This window comes from Typopeltis vanoorti, chromosome 4 (genome assembly GCF_054136105.1).
Source record: "Typopeltis vanoorti isolate ZY-2024b chromosome 4, IOZ_Tvanoo_1.0, whole genome shotgun sequence".
Lineage (NCBI taxonomy): Eukaryota > Metazoa > Arthropoda > Arachnida > Uropygi > Thelyphonidae > Typopeltis > Typopeltis vanoorti.
Window position 1 is genome coordinate 55,082,455 of NC_143552.1, and position 15,552 is coordinate 55,098,006.

At 35.1% G+C, this 15,552-nt stretch overlaps 1 protein-coding gene across 1 annotated transcript in view; it reads left to right on the top strand.

The window, feature by feature from the left end:
- Positions 1 to 1,468: 1,468 nt before the first annotated feature.
- The window catches only part of LOC150107315 (growth hormone secretagogue receptor type 1-like), a 37,118-nt gene continuing 23,034 nt past the window's right edge, over positions 1,469 to 15,552 (top strand). Inside the window, exon 1 of the mRNA XM_090391788.1 lies at positions 1,469 to 1,826. Coding sequence (XP_090247914.1) covers positions 1,469 to 1,826 — 358 coding nt within the window. The remainder of the gene's footprint in view (positions 1,827 to 15,552) is intronic.

Consider the following 15,552-nt stretch of genomic DNA (forward strand, 5'->3'; position numbering starts at 1 on the left):
TTAGTCTGATACACCATCACTGGAAGAAATCCTGTTTCTGGTAAGTTACCAGAAGAATAAGCTGAAATTTTATGCGAATGGATGGTTGATATTACGCCCATAGTCATAAAGGATGCGAAGTCAATATGCTATGCCTGTTCAACAGCCGGTTTCTTGTTTTGATAGATGAAACATTCTGCCATCTTCGTATATAAGGCTACAAAACTCATGTTCAAGTGAAAAGTCCTTACATGAAGGTTCCTGGCCTCCCGGGGGATTCGGACTTTCCAAATGTTTCGTTCTTGACACACCGCTACGGGGGCGATATTTTAAGGGAAGCCAAGAGGTTGCGCTCGATACTAGCTAAGGAAACTGAATGAGAGACTGTTCCAGCTACGTCCAACTACATTTCCCAGAACAGCAGTTTGAAGCGGAATATGATCTTCGTATTATAAACGAGATCTGCTATTTAAGCTATTATGCTTTAACGTATTACTCAAAACTGAAAGAGGTAATAATTTAGTTAAAGCATTATCCGTGAGATAATGGTTGCATAACTCCAGTAATTTGAAAACAACTTGAGTGTCTGTGAATCAGATTTCGGTTGTAAGTAAATAATTTTTTTGCATTTGTTGGAACATTGTTTCTGTGGTGTTTTACAGACCACATGCTTTTCAGGCATTTTTTAAAAATCTCCTTTACAATTTCAGTTAGCGCCTGCATAGATATCACGGGAAATTTCCCCACGCTGAAGTAATCAATATTTTATAAAAGAGATAACGAAATTAATTTGTTGATATACTGTTATGGTTTACCAGATATTATCGTAATATTCACTATGAAAGTACCGTTTCCAGAAAGGCATTTTCTCCTTCGGAGATGTGTGCGCATGCGCGAAAACTGAAGGAGTTTTCGCCTTCCTTGACCTACAGAAAATTAATAGTAAAATTGAGTGTAAAATTCCCTGCTGGACTTAACTCCCCAGTATCCTTAAATCTAGGAAAAATAACGATTTCACCTGCTTTATAATTTAGATCGCACAAGTTTCCAAGCCCCTCTGAATGAGTTCATTCTCAAGACTTGACTTAAATTTTTTTTAACTCCGTTAAAAAGAATTAAAGTACAGGTAATACATATATGTGACAGTGAGCATATAGCACAGAGCACATTCTGAAAACGAAGTACTAAGACATTAAGAGGTAGTTTCTTTTTAAACCGTAAGGAGATAGTCATGCCGCTCGCGGCGGAGACGTCATTGCCCGAATAAACTACGTTGGACCGCTTCACGGTAGACAACACAAGTGTCGTGCTCCGATGTGCAGATGTTATCTACTCTTTTTTTTCTCTCTCTCCTCCTTTTCTTTTGATGTTTCCAAGCTGTCAACCACGATTGAATGTCTCTGTTCCTTACCTGCGCTGACTTGGCGAACTTTCCGTCTACTCCGGAACACGTGAATGCGATAACAACACCTCGTTGTCCAAGCTGGAGATGAACTACAGCGATACGTTGGATAACGTTACAGAATATATTATAGAAAGTAACCTGTCCATATCGTTATCGGAGTATGCTACAGATAGCCATGCTTTAGCCGTGGAGGTCATAGAATTTCCGGAATATATCCGGACTACTGCGACCGTATTTTGTGGCGTCATCCTGGCAGTTGGAGTAGCTGGAAACATACTTGTTCCCATTGTTGTGTACCGTACTAAGGAATTACGCAGCTCAACTAATTTGTTTCTTATTAATCTTAGTGTAGCAGACTTGTTAGTGTTGATCATATGCATGCCTAGCGTACTGATCGAGTTGCACTCCCAGCCAGAGGTGTGGATTCTTGGAGAAGTGATGTGTGAGTATACAGAAACAGTTGTATATTAAGATACTGTAAATATAAGACAGATTTTTAGCAATAAGTTAATGGAACCACAGTGGTGTGGGTATTAGATTTTTTAGAGTACATAAATGCTATGATACACACACACTATAATAGGATGGACAATACTCGTACAAGCATGTAGCTTAATATTTCTTAGTCTTAACAGCGCTCAATAAAACGCTGTGGTCCAAAAATATTACTAGCAGAAAAGTAATAGAATCTCATTATATTTTAACTGTTTTGAATTAGAAGAATAGTTATTAATCATAAATAATGGGCGATATTGGGCAACTCACTAAATTTGTACCTAATATTTGTAGATTAGAAAGTCGTCGCACAATTTGTTTTGCATAAATGTTATACAGTAAAATAAGAGCAATTGCAAAGATACAATACTAATATAATTACTTTAGGAACTTTAAGTTCAGAGTACTTCGTGGTCCATGAAAATTGAGATGGCAAGTTAGGATGCATTCGACGAGCAGTCGGAGCCCATCTTAGATTAAATCGCGCACAAGGTGAGAAGCAACGTATTCCCCCACCCCCATCTCACAATTCTTTTAATCCTTTCCCCAAGCTTGTTTTCTCATTGCTGACCGATTTTTTTCCGGTAAATGAAACTCAATAATAGGTGCTTTTAAACTATAAAGTCAAGTATCCAGATAGTGTAAACGTGGTATCCCCAAAGCTTAGCTACCTCACCTCACTAAGACTAGCACATCTAGTCATTCCCAGTTGTACTTTTAGGTAGTTAATTTATTAAAAATTAACTATTAGTTTGATCAGTAATCAAACTTTCATTTATAAATTCTATGTAGAAAAGTAAATACGTTTACGATAGTTATATAAAAAAATAATTGTATGTATCAGTCCCACACACGATAGGTCCCAAGACTTATGACATGACAGTACCGTGTAGGCAAGTGGTGAAAAGAAGAAAGAAATTTGTTTGTGTTTCTTAAATACCTAAGGGCTGTCGATTTGTTACTAATTTTCATTAATGGAAAGAAACAATATGAACATGACAGTTGCATAATATAGTAACTTTCATTCCAATATATAGTGTATATTCGCATGAAAGTAACGATAACCTCGTATTTCCGAGAAACGTATATTTCGATAACGTGGGCGGCTTCGGTTTGATTAGTCTTTCCACACTTCTAGGCATCCTCGCCAATTTTTGATGAGTGCAATATTTTCGACTACTCTTCTGTCACCATCACAACCACTCCATGTAAAGTCCTTGGACGACTTCGGTCTGCTTTTTGGTTGAGATCAGTTGCAAATTGTTTTTATTTTTTTTATAGAGCCTAAACTTGGCGCGATATAATGAACATCGCATTATCCAGAACCGTTGAATACTCTTCGGCGTTTATTCTTCTAGTTACTACGACCAAATTTACAGTGTAAACCAGGAGAAATGCGTAAAGCGTTGCGAGGCACAGGCCAATACCGCTATAAATTTCTATATCATGGACTATGGATCATTCCAGATGTTCTTCATACCTCCCTAATTTGCTATGTAAATTTGACTTAGGCGCAGCTACCCATCCACAGAAACAGACTTTTGGGCCCTACTAATCTGAGCTCTTGGTTGATCGTTTCCACATCTGATGGCCGAGATCAGTTCAACCTTTTGGTCCCGAGCTACTTGAATGTCTACGCGTGTTTTCTAGATTGACGTAACTCTTTACCAATGTTAGTATAACGTATAGGCAAATGGTATGGCATCTTATAACAATACCCCTTTAGAAGTGCGTATGATTTTCTCCACGAGTTATTGACAGTAAATAGCCAACTCCAGGAATATTGTGTTGGCCTTATATAGCAGTACAATCACTGGGACGACAGGAATATGCAAACCACTGAATTCTTCGTTCTTAAAACAATGTCGGGATGTCCCACTACTTATTTCAATAACATGTGTTTATCACTATCGCATGCGATAGTACACACTCTTAGAATAAATGAAATAAGTCTATCTACAATGGTAAATAAAAAAAGGCGTTTAACTTCTTTACGCAGAAGTATTCCAAACTGATTTGATCAGACTACAGAATATATTCTACATAAAATATTTGATGAAATAAAGTTTGAGGTACATTACGTTTTAGTGATGGTAGGAATGTTCACAGACAAACTAGAGGTCCAGAAAGTAAAATAGCATTTACCAACAATTTCAGATGCATTTAAAACTGAATATGATGGTGGGGATATTAGGTATTGTCGCAGACTAATGACTTCGCTTCCATCCAAAAACGGAATAGTACATTTTCTCTTTCAAAATGCTTACATATATCCATTTATTAAAAAAGAATCTCGCAATTGTTGTTAAAATCGGTCATATTAAACTTTGAGAACCCCTACTACTTTATCAGCTAGTTACTTTAATCAAAAGTTCTCAAGCCTTCGGCAGACGTATAAGATAGTACTTTAACTCTTTTTATTTAGTACTTACAAAGTAAAATAATACGACCGTGTTTTGTAATGCGTAGGTGCAGTTCAAGACGATATTCAACACCCTCTGGTCCCAGTAGGGGAAAATAGTAATAGGATCTCTGAGAAAATATAAAAAAGTATGGTGATTTTTATAGTAGCCTAGCGGAAATGAAATTTTCCAATATAGGAAAATTTGGAAAGCAAATCTTAGAAGCAGATATGTGCGCATTGCATTTTCAAAACTTGAAGTATATCAAAACAAACTTCGAAACTAACTTCAGAATGAATATCCTCAACCTCTAATAATGAATTTCCGCCGGAAGGATTATGCTAAACTATGTTCAGAAAGAAACAAACTTGGGATTTATATTAAATTCGTTTTTGTGAGGATTATTCGTAAATATCGCATAATCAAATATTTTATGTAGAATATATTCGTATAGTCTGATCAAATCAGTTTGGAATACTTCTGCGTAAAGAAGCTAAACGCCTTTTTTTTTCTTTACCATTGTAGATAGAAGACTTATTTCATTTGTTTTAAGAGTGTGTACTTTACATGCGATAGTGATAAACACGTCTTATTGAAATAAGTAGTGAGACATCCCGACATTGTTTTAAGAACGAAGAATTCAGTGGTTTGCATATTCCTGTCGTCCCAGTGATTGTACTGCTATATAAGGCAAACACAATACTCCTAGAGTTGACTGTTTACTGTCAATAACGTGTGGAGAAAATCCTACGCACTTCTAAACTAAAGGGGTATTGTTATAGGATGCTATTCATTTGCCTATACGTTACTAACATTGGTAAAAAGTTGCATTAATCTAGAAAAAACGTGTAGACATTCAAGTAGCTATGGATCAAAAGGTTGAACAGATCTCGGCAATCATATGTGGAAATGATCAACCAAGAGCTCAGATTAATATGACCCAAAAGACTGTTTCTGTGGAAGGTAGCTGCGCCTAAGTCAAATTTACATAGCAAATTAGGGAGATATGAAGAACATCTGGAATGATCCATAGTCCATGATATAGAAATTTATAGCGGTATTGGCCTGTGCCTCGCAACGCTTTATGCATTAGTGTGTTTCTCATGGTGGGGTGTTGCTACAGACTTGGTGGCTCAGTTGCAGGGACGAAGAAATGCAACACCAAATTAGCCTTATGGATACCAATCAAATGATCATTGTGGGTGACTTTGCTTTTCCAAACATTGTTTGGGTAGAAGAGAAATTTCATAATAAGAAATAAAAGGAATTTATTGAATTGTTGCGAGATAACTTTCTCAAGCAGCATGTGAAAGAAGGAACTCGAGGTCAAAGAATGCTGGATTTTGCTCATTGCATCAGAAAGGGTCTGGTCTCTGTGAAGAATATGGCTATTTTACCACCAATTTTTGAATGTGATCATGCTTTAATTTCTTGGGAAGTATCTAATTTATTGATGCTCAGATTAAACAAGTTAAAACCTAAATATTTAGTTTAGGTTACATGCTGAACTACAAAGCTGGAAATTTTTACTGCTTCAATGCTAAAAGCGAATAAAAAATATATAGAAAAATAAATTTTTCTATATTTTTCTCAGCTTTAAAAAACTAGCTATTGAACCAACTCATTGAGAAGCGCGATATTTTAAACATTTTGCTTAGGAATTTTTCTGGGGGGTGGGGGAGAATTTAGGTAGCTTCAAGCATTAGAAGAAACAAAGATTAATTTTTTTTCTCCCTTTTATTGTTTATTGGTTAGCCAGTATCGCTAGTCCAACAGCTTGTAATTATGTCAATTTTTAAAATAAAACTTGATGTATAGTTCAGTCCTTTCACTTTGCGCAGAGAATGCCTTTTCAAATTTTGCTACTCAACAGCGGCGTTCCAAATGAAAGTTAAATAAAAATAAATATAGAAAAAGAGATTGCAATTTTAGATGCATTCTTTGGAAAATCTATATCTCTATGGATTGTTATAGTTTTATATAAAAAAAAGCATGCTAAGATTGATTACATATATTTATGATGAGAATGAATTTGTTCAGATTAAAATTATGTTGTGTGTGTGTGTGTGTGTGTGTGTGTGTGTGTGTACACACACACAAGTAGAGAAGGATAAGAATGAAAACATTCATCAAATCGTATCAGAACTTCATGAGAATATATCAAAATAATAATCTTCTTGACTGAAATGTTTTTGGTTGAACCATTTAGTTTAGATACTGCATCAAAAGCCATTGTAGGAATAATACTTGAATTAAGATACTGGTATTTTATTCATTCAATAAAATCTGAACATTTCCCGAAATTAAAAAAAAAAATGATTATTTATGAATGAAATAGTTCATAAATCAGAATTGTTTCTCTTTTAAAGAAGTATTAAATTCAAAACTGTCTGATCATATTAATAATTATTTTTTTTCCTTAAAAAAAGTCTTCTCTATCAGAATGTTGAAAATAAATCCCAGACAAAAAAAAAGATCTTCTTCACATGTTTCATATTATAAAAAAATAAGTTCTGCTTATATATAGATTTTACTCCGTTTATAACTCAAAATTCAATGATAAAATAATGAATTACAATTGAAATGAATTTAGTTGTTCTCTTCGTGTCCCATGGAACGTAAGGTCGAGATCAGTTTCCTCCAGTTATCTCTCTTGTGCAATTAAATCTGCCACTCCTCAGCTCTCCAGATTCTTAATCTGGATTAAGATTTATGAACTACTTAAAAAGACACTTAAAACGAAAAAACGAGCATTTTCTATTCATTATATGGGAAATACGTATTTCCATTCATTATCAAAAGATCAGTACCTGATATGACAGAACACACAGTGCCATTCTATATATAAAAAGGCATTGTATATACAAGCTATTTGGATATATGAATATCCAAGTTCTCTTATACAGCAATTAATCCTATCTGCATAGTTTGCTCTATCTTAATTGTAGCTAATGGCCAGTATGCTTGTTTTGTGGGAATAGGGAAAAAACCACATCCGTCTAAACCGTGTTGGCGAGTACAGCATTTGTTTGAGACAGGTGGGTCTGGATGATGTAAGACCAGTACATCTATTAATCTATGAAGTGATTACTCTCACTCGTATTCATAACGAATGCTAGGGGAGTATTGGGATCAAAATCTAGGGATGGATCGTTAATTGATTTTATGCATTTATTCAAGTGGAAATCGTTGGCATAAGCGAGAGGTGGTTTACTGAGAATGACAGTGAAAGGCATAAAATGTACTGAACACAGTATATTTTAGCAGGAGAGAAATGATAGAAGGGGCAGTGGAGTTTTGTTAGTAATAGTAGAGGAGTTGTACACTCTAAAAGTAGAAACCTCTGAAGAAAAGAGTGGCAGTAGTACAAATGTTATTTAGGATGAAGTGAGGAAAAATGAGGTACAATACTTGACAAACTGTTAATACGCAGCGAGGTATATGATGTAAATAGACGAAGAATGTTTTGATGAACAAAATTAAAACGTATTGGCTAATTAATTTAATTAAGGGAACATTTAGTGAAAAGATGAAATGGTATATAAGAGTGGTATATAGGAGTAATGAAAGTTACTCAGAGACTTATTTAACACAGCAAACAGTAGGAATACGAGAATGTGATAGTGAATGAAGTTTCCATTTGGTGGAAGTGATCATACGGTACAGACATAGAAGATAGTTAGGCACATGTGGGTTTCAATCCGGGAATATGAGGAATTACAGGGCAGGAAAATGAGACTTAGAAAACGGCATGGAAACATTTTCTGGAATGAGGAACTTGTTGGAACGGAAAATAATCCCTAGAGTTCGAATATCACTTGAAGTAGGGGGAAAGTCCAATCATATTTCGAAAGTCCGAGAGTTAAATAGAGTTGTGTAAAGTAGTTAAGTAATGAAATTCGGCGATAAGTGCATAAAAAGAAAATGCTTTGGAGAAGGTATAAGGATATAAAGCATAGGGAGGAAAAGTGACAAATATAGTAAGAGAATATATTAAAATACGAAAGAATAACTGGCAGCGCAATCTAAGCAAATCCTACGAAGTTCTTTACTCGTGTATCTAAATGAAAGGATGGCCATAATTGCTAAAGATGTTAGCAACGTAAATAAGACAGAAGATGTAGTGAATATTCAATGACTATTTTGCAAGCATATTTCATGTGTTAGTATGTTGACCATGAGTAAAAGAAGAAAATAGCATGAAATTTTTCCTAGATTGATCAAACTTGATGGCAATAAACAAATAATGGACAAGACTTCAGTGCGCTGAGAAGTTAACTGTGCTTCCAACTTGATTGTTTAATCAATCTAGCAACAGGAAAGGTCATAAAGTAGTAAAAAGATAGGAAGGTATAGTACACCAATACGGAAGATGATGGTTCAAAAACAGAGGCATTAATTACTTGTCAAGTTTGTATTTATGGAGTGATAGCGAAGGTTTTGGAGAAGTTAGAATACAAATTTGGATTCATGAGAGGAATCTGATAGTCAAACTTTGTTTTCTTAAATGAAAGCCTTCTTTTTAATAATTTGATTACATTGCATTTTACAATAAGATGACGATAGTACTTGATAGCGGTAATGGTTATATTTTTGAATTTGCCAATAAATCACTGCTTGGTATTTAAATTGCGGGAGATGGACTGGAGACTTCGTTAAACAATAGATATCTGAACACTGCTCACCCATACACATGCTGATATCAATAAATATTAACGTGTGTATAGGCGAGTTGTGTTCTCAAAGGGGATAGTCAAAACTGGGGTACTTCAGGATTTTGTACTGGAATCTCTGCTATTCAGCTTGCATAGCATATTGATGATACAGCATCTGGTTTAAAGAGAAACATTGCTTTTTTTTTTTTTTTTTTTTTGCAGAATGACACAAAACCTGGAAAGGTTATGAAAAATAACTCATGTAAGATAAATTCGGGAGGATTTAAGTAGGCCGGCACTGTGGGGAGTGGAATGGAGTAGCTCTTCACTGCTGTTGTAAGTATTTGCACTTTGACACAAGGAGATGGAATGTAAACGTACAATTAGTGGATATAAATAGCAAGAAGTAGAGGATGCAAAGGGTTGGGAAGGCGGGGGGGGGTCTGGAGATAGTGAATTGAAAGAGCCCAAAAGTAATGAAGACTACAGGGACAGCTACAATAATGAAAAGAATACAAAGTCGCAACAAAGAAGTGGTTCTATTACATAAAGGCACTGATTCAACAACTACTGTGCACTGATTTGATCTCCTGGGTGTAAGGGGAATAAAGTAACATTGGAAATATTGGAGAGGATTCAAAGCAAATAACAAATTACTGAAAAAGAGAGCCAAAAGGCTTCACTTTGGCGATGCAAAATTATTCAAATTAAGTGGATATTGAATCCAACATTATTTCAAAGCCGAATAGAGAAACTACAAGAGTTTCATGCCGAATAGAGATAGAAACTATAAACGTTTCGGCGGATCCAAGCGTAAGCAAACCTTTCATGAGAGGGACAACTCGTAGTAAAGGTGGAGTATGCTCTGATCACTATCCTTAGTATTGATCAGAGCTTACTCCACCTTTACTACGAGTTGCCCCTGTCGTGAAAGATTTGCTTACGCTTGGATCCGCCGAAAAGTTTATAGTTTCTATCTCTATTCGGCTTTGAAATAATGTTGGATTCAATATCCACTTAATTTGAGCAAATAACAGATGATTTTAGAAATGCAGAATATTGACTATGAGGACAGAATAAATGACTGAGTTACAGAATATGTCAGACAGATGGAGGAGAGCAGTGATATACGTTGGTAAAGTGATTTTAGAGGATAGATACATTGGAAATTTTTCAATAAGTACGCGTATATGGTAGACGGAGAGAACCTCCGTAACTTAATCTGCAATGATGATGCTCTTAGTTTGGAAATAATCTTTAAAGGGGCATTTCAACTTAGAGATTTAGCCAGTTACTAAACTTCAGATGGGAAATTTTGGCTTCCGGAAATTTTTCATCCCGTATTAGTTAGGTTTCTATGAAGCCAAGTTACTAGACCGTGACAGGCCAATGATCGTAATGCGTAGAATGAAGATGGGATGACAGGAGAAGACAGAACCAGAAAATATTCACCGCAGCTGGATGAAAATATTCACGGAAGTTTGGTCAACAGAAGAATGAGGAACAGAATTTTCTAATGGCGAGTGGAATGTACTGTCAAGGAAGGAGATGAGTGGAATATTAGTGAATTGATTTTCATGTAAACAGTTGATTTTATACAGTTTGTGCTGGAAGGACTTCTTCTCACGCTGAGTCATGAGTTCCTGTGTAATGCTGACAAAATTATTGACATCAAGCTTATAAATGGCATTTCTCAATGAAGTTCGAGTTTTTTCTTCCTAAAAACAGAAAACTTAACTTGAATGCATTATTGGTATCAGTCACACGCTGTCATTGCTTTAGCATTAACCCATCTATATTCGAAAAACAATATAGATTATAATTTATTAAAAAAATATTGATGACGATTTTCTCAAATGAAAACTTGGTGTTTAAAATTTAGTGACGCAATTTTGAGCATGAGGCGAAATCTCATGTATTCAATTGCCAGCTGATCTGATTGGGGGGAAGGAAAAGCCTCACATCTGAAACCGATGAACTTACCCTTAGTTGGAGAGGTGAGGGGAAACCTAAAACAGCTCCTCTGACACTGAGGAAATCTGAACCCAGACCTTTCCGATCTGAGTTCTAAAACGAAATAAAATGACGTGTTCTTCTTCCCCGACCCCTTCACGAATGGATCCCATATTATAGAAAAAATCGTAATTTCTTCGAGTAGTTAAAGAGTGAGTGAGTGAGTGTGCATAATGAAGTAGTTAGCTTTATATATAGACAGTTAATTTGAGGAATAAAATAACATGGTAAAGGGAATTGTTAAAACAGATAACGCTTCTTAAGAATTGCACTGCAATTAAAAAATACTGGTTTTTTGCATAAAACATTTATGCAAAGAAACAGAAAACGATGTTTAATTTGCACCATTATCAAATTTGTCTCTGTGCCATATTTCTAGCTTAATTATGATTTAAGTTTATGTTTAAAGATATGCAGTACAAAACATCACCTCACGAGTTATTTGGATTACAGTTAAACCATTAGCTTATCAAATTTTATACAGAAATTTTCATGATGTACTAAGGTGATTTTCAAAGTTCTGTTACATTATACTCTAGTTTTTAAACTACGTTTAATGAAGTAACATTTACAGGCTTTGAATATAATCTCACTTCTGTCCTCCTATCACTGCTGGCTAATGTGTAGTCAAATCTTGTATTCCTGACAGTAAAACGTTTTTTGACAATATGTTAAAAAAAGTTTGGATCTTCAGCAAAAATGAAGCGTTCCCCACTGCTTCGGAAATAAATCGAAGTCTAGAGAGATCTCATGTCATGACCGTACGTGGTGGTGGGAATGCGTAAGTACTTGCCATTTGTACTTATTGTAACGGACGTTCTGTTTTCAGGAGACGGAAAGGTCCGTGGACAAGATTTCTCTTCTTGTAATAGCAATGACCTTCACTTTATATGGTCTCATATACAGATCTACGTCTGCATCATATCTAGATTATTTCACTCAAAGAATATCCATGAGATCAGATACTTCACGTGAAACACATAGCCTCAGTCACGCAAAATGGGTCAGGTATCGATCTAAGTCAGTGTCTTCCTCCATTCTGTTTCGAGAAACAAGATATTAAACACAAAAATGAGCACAGGACGTTTTTACTGAGAACCTGGCTTATGGATGACATGTAAGTGGAAACTATTATATCACCCTTTCTCAAACACACACACACACACACACACACACACACACAGGTTTCGCACGCACGGAGCCTTTGAAACTGACGTTGTTTTTTTTAAATGCTTTACAGCTGTGATTTGCTAAGCTTAATTTACAATCGACCGTCAGTTGATTTAAATTGCATGCATTTGATAAGATCATAAGTTCCTATACTTATTTTAAATCTAATTTCATTACATTTGCACGAGGAATATTCACTATCCATTCTTGTAAAACGTAGAGTACACGTGTAATATGAAATCCATGGTGTCAATAAGGGAGAACAGTTAATTTTATTGTTCTATTCAAATCTAATGTTTTTTAAAGGTCTGGAAGCACAAAGCCGAAACATAGCTGATAGTGTTTGTAATTTGTGAAAAGTAAACAGTTACTCAAAAAATATTAAATTCTTTGAGTGAAATAATCCAGATATGATGCAGACGTAGATCTGTATATGAGACCATGTAAAGTGAAGGTCATTGCTATTACAAGAAGAGAAATATTGTCCACGGACCTTTCCGCCTCCTGAAAACAGAATGCCCATTGCAATAAATAAGATAAGAACTAGTTCTTATCGACTGTCCTTACACGAAGTGGAGGATTGCGTAAGAAAATCGTGTGACTGCCAGTTTAATAATCCACAGTGAAGATCGCTAATTACACGAGCAGCGAATCCTTATTATTATTTAGGTATTAATTTACTGTGTCCTTCAGCTTACCAGTATTAAATATACGACAGACTTCTCAAACTCCGTTTTAATTTATAAAGTAAATTCTGTGAATAATATAAATTATTACCGTATAGTAATTTCTTTTCCAGTTTATTTTGACTGATTTCCTTTCATATTTTGTAAACTAAAAGTCCTTCAGCGAAACCAGACAGTGCACCCACACTCTGGAGTCTCCGAAACTATTTACATGTCAAATATATTTTCTTCGGAATTTGATGTTTGGCATGAGAATGGTGTGTATTTTAAGAATTACAGCCTACTAGTATTCAAATCCAATGTTCATTTTGTTATTCTCGACAGTGAATCGATGCTATAATCCTCCTGTCCGCGCGGTTAGCCTAGTGGCTTTGCGCTTCGTAACCATATTCCTGGGGAAGGAGTGTCCTAGGTTCGATTCCCGTCGATGACGTGAGGAGCTCAAGAATCTTCCTAAGCCATAGCCAAGTTAGCCGGTCTTGGGCGTGGACAGTAGGGTCCCCCCCCCCCTTCAGTTTATCTGGGTTTTTCATTCCGCAAGCAGGCAAATCGGCCCCGTTAACACACGAGGATACAGTCATGATTATCGCCTTAGGCGATGTGGCAGAGGAGTGGCGAACCGGCTGTATTAATACGCCAGTAATCCCTTCATTAGGTGGGGATTCAACCCGTCCTAGGACAGACGAGAAGGGTAGGTATAATCTTCCTGTTTAGCATACTGACAGAAATCATTGCACTGCAAATAATCTAACTTTCGAAGCCTCAAAACTGTAGAACATTTGACGATTATAAAACACTTACTGAACTAGTTTTTCACATTCCACGCTCAGCGAAGTGTCTAATATAGGGTATTCACCTCAAGTTTGAAAAAAAAAAAAAAAAAAAAAAGCTAGCTCAATTCGGGAGATTTAAAAAGCAATTTGATTTAATCATATTAAGCTCGAAGCAAATTAATTACTCCTAAGAATCATGAGATATGGTTCTCATTTGAAAATATAATCCATTATTTTTGGTGAGGGGAATATGAGATTTAAAATCTGGATAATTTATAAAAAAAAAAAAAGAAAACCGAACAAAATATCATTTAGTTCTGTCAACACAGAGCTGTCAGAATTTTGACAACAGCACTGCTGGTTTATATCCCTGACATCGGCAAACATTCGGATCTCGGTTTATTTCATGAAGCGAGTTATCATTGTTATGCAAATATCAATAATGGTTAAGAAAATCAGACATTACATTGCAGCCACTTCTCTATCCTTTGCACTGTGAAAGGCTTGGAAAAGAACAACAAATTTCCATCAGAATATCGATTACATCAGTAAGCATTGTCAGGATATGTAGATCAATAGCAATCGCTGCCAACTTTTCGATTATCTTGCGAAGTCTAGACTTATTGACTTACTTTTGTTCAAAATATAAAAGGCTGGAGAAGATTTACAAAAGTTAAGAAACTCTTCTTCCATGATATTGGCTAAGTTAACTATTCACCTTGGTATCAGGTTTCTCACAACAAAATTCAGTTTTAGTTCCTCTTTATAAAGACAATGCAAAAAAAAAAAAAATGCCATTTCACATAAGCAATTTCACTGAATTTACACAACACAGTACAACTTGATAATGTTAATGACATTCCTATAAGACAATTTAAAGATGTTAATAAGTATGAGGAGCTGTTAAAATTCTGTAATATTTAAATACCTTCCCCTCCCTCACTTATATACGACAGCTTTAAAAACAGACTTCAGCTCGTCTCTGGAAATGAATTTACAGCAATCCATACACTTCCATTACAGAAATTGAAAATAGTTCTCCACAGAATAGATAGGGGAGAACCCAATATTATTTTATTTTTATGCAGATATTCAATACGATCTCTATAGGGTTTTTTTTTCAGCTAAAAAAAAAAAACTTTCATACCATAGAGAAACAGAAATCCATCGATGTTAAAATTCTGAAAGCCTAAATGGAGGATTCCATCAGATGTGATAAAAACCTGAGCGATCTCAGAAGCACTTAGGTTTGGTAAAGTGCAATCTTCAATAAGGAAACAAAGTTGAACGAGTACACGTATGTTTCAGAGATTTTGAAAAGCAGCAAAATATTTGCCATTAGCCATGGTAACCATGGCTGATGTCAGGTACTCTCTCTCATGGCGTTGAACTTTGTATATAGGATCGTTGCAGATTTGTAATCACAGCAATCAAGAGCAAATCCAAGAGTGGAAAGTAATAACTATTTCCATGGATTATTATATACTTATATTGAATGTTGGTGAAAGTCATAGGCTGCATAATTATCAGCAGTGTGGCACCACTGATCATCTTGTTTATTGCATCCCAGAAATAGCACTGAAAATACGTTCTATCTCAGGATTGAGTTCCGAGACTATCTAGCTTTTCTACCACTCACGATATAGAATTATAATAGTAAGGTACTTATTAGCCAAAGCAATCTATATATATATATATATATATATATATATATATATATATTGCTTTGGCTAATAAGTACCTTACTATTATAATTATTATTATACCTTACTATTATAATTATTATTATACCTTACTATTATAATTATATATATATATATATATATATATATATATATATATATATATATATATATATATATATATATATATAAATAGACCATTTCATAGTAAGGTACTCATTAGCCAAAGCAATAATACGAATAGACTATTTCAGAATGGAAAAAAAAAAAAAAAGTTAATCCCAGCCACGAA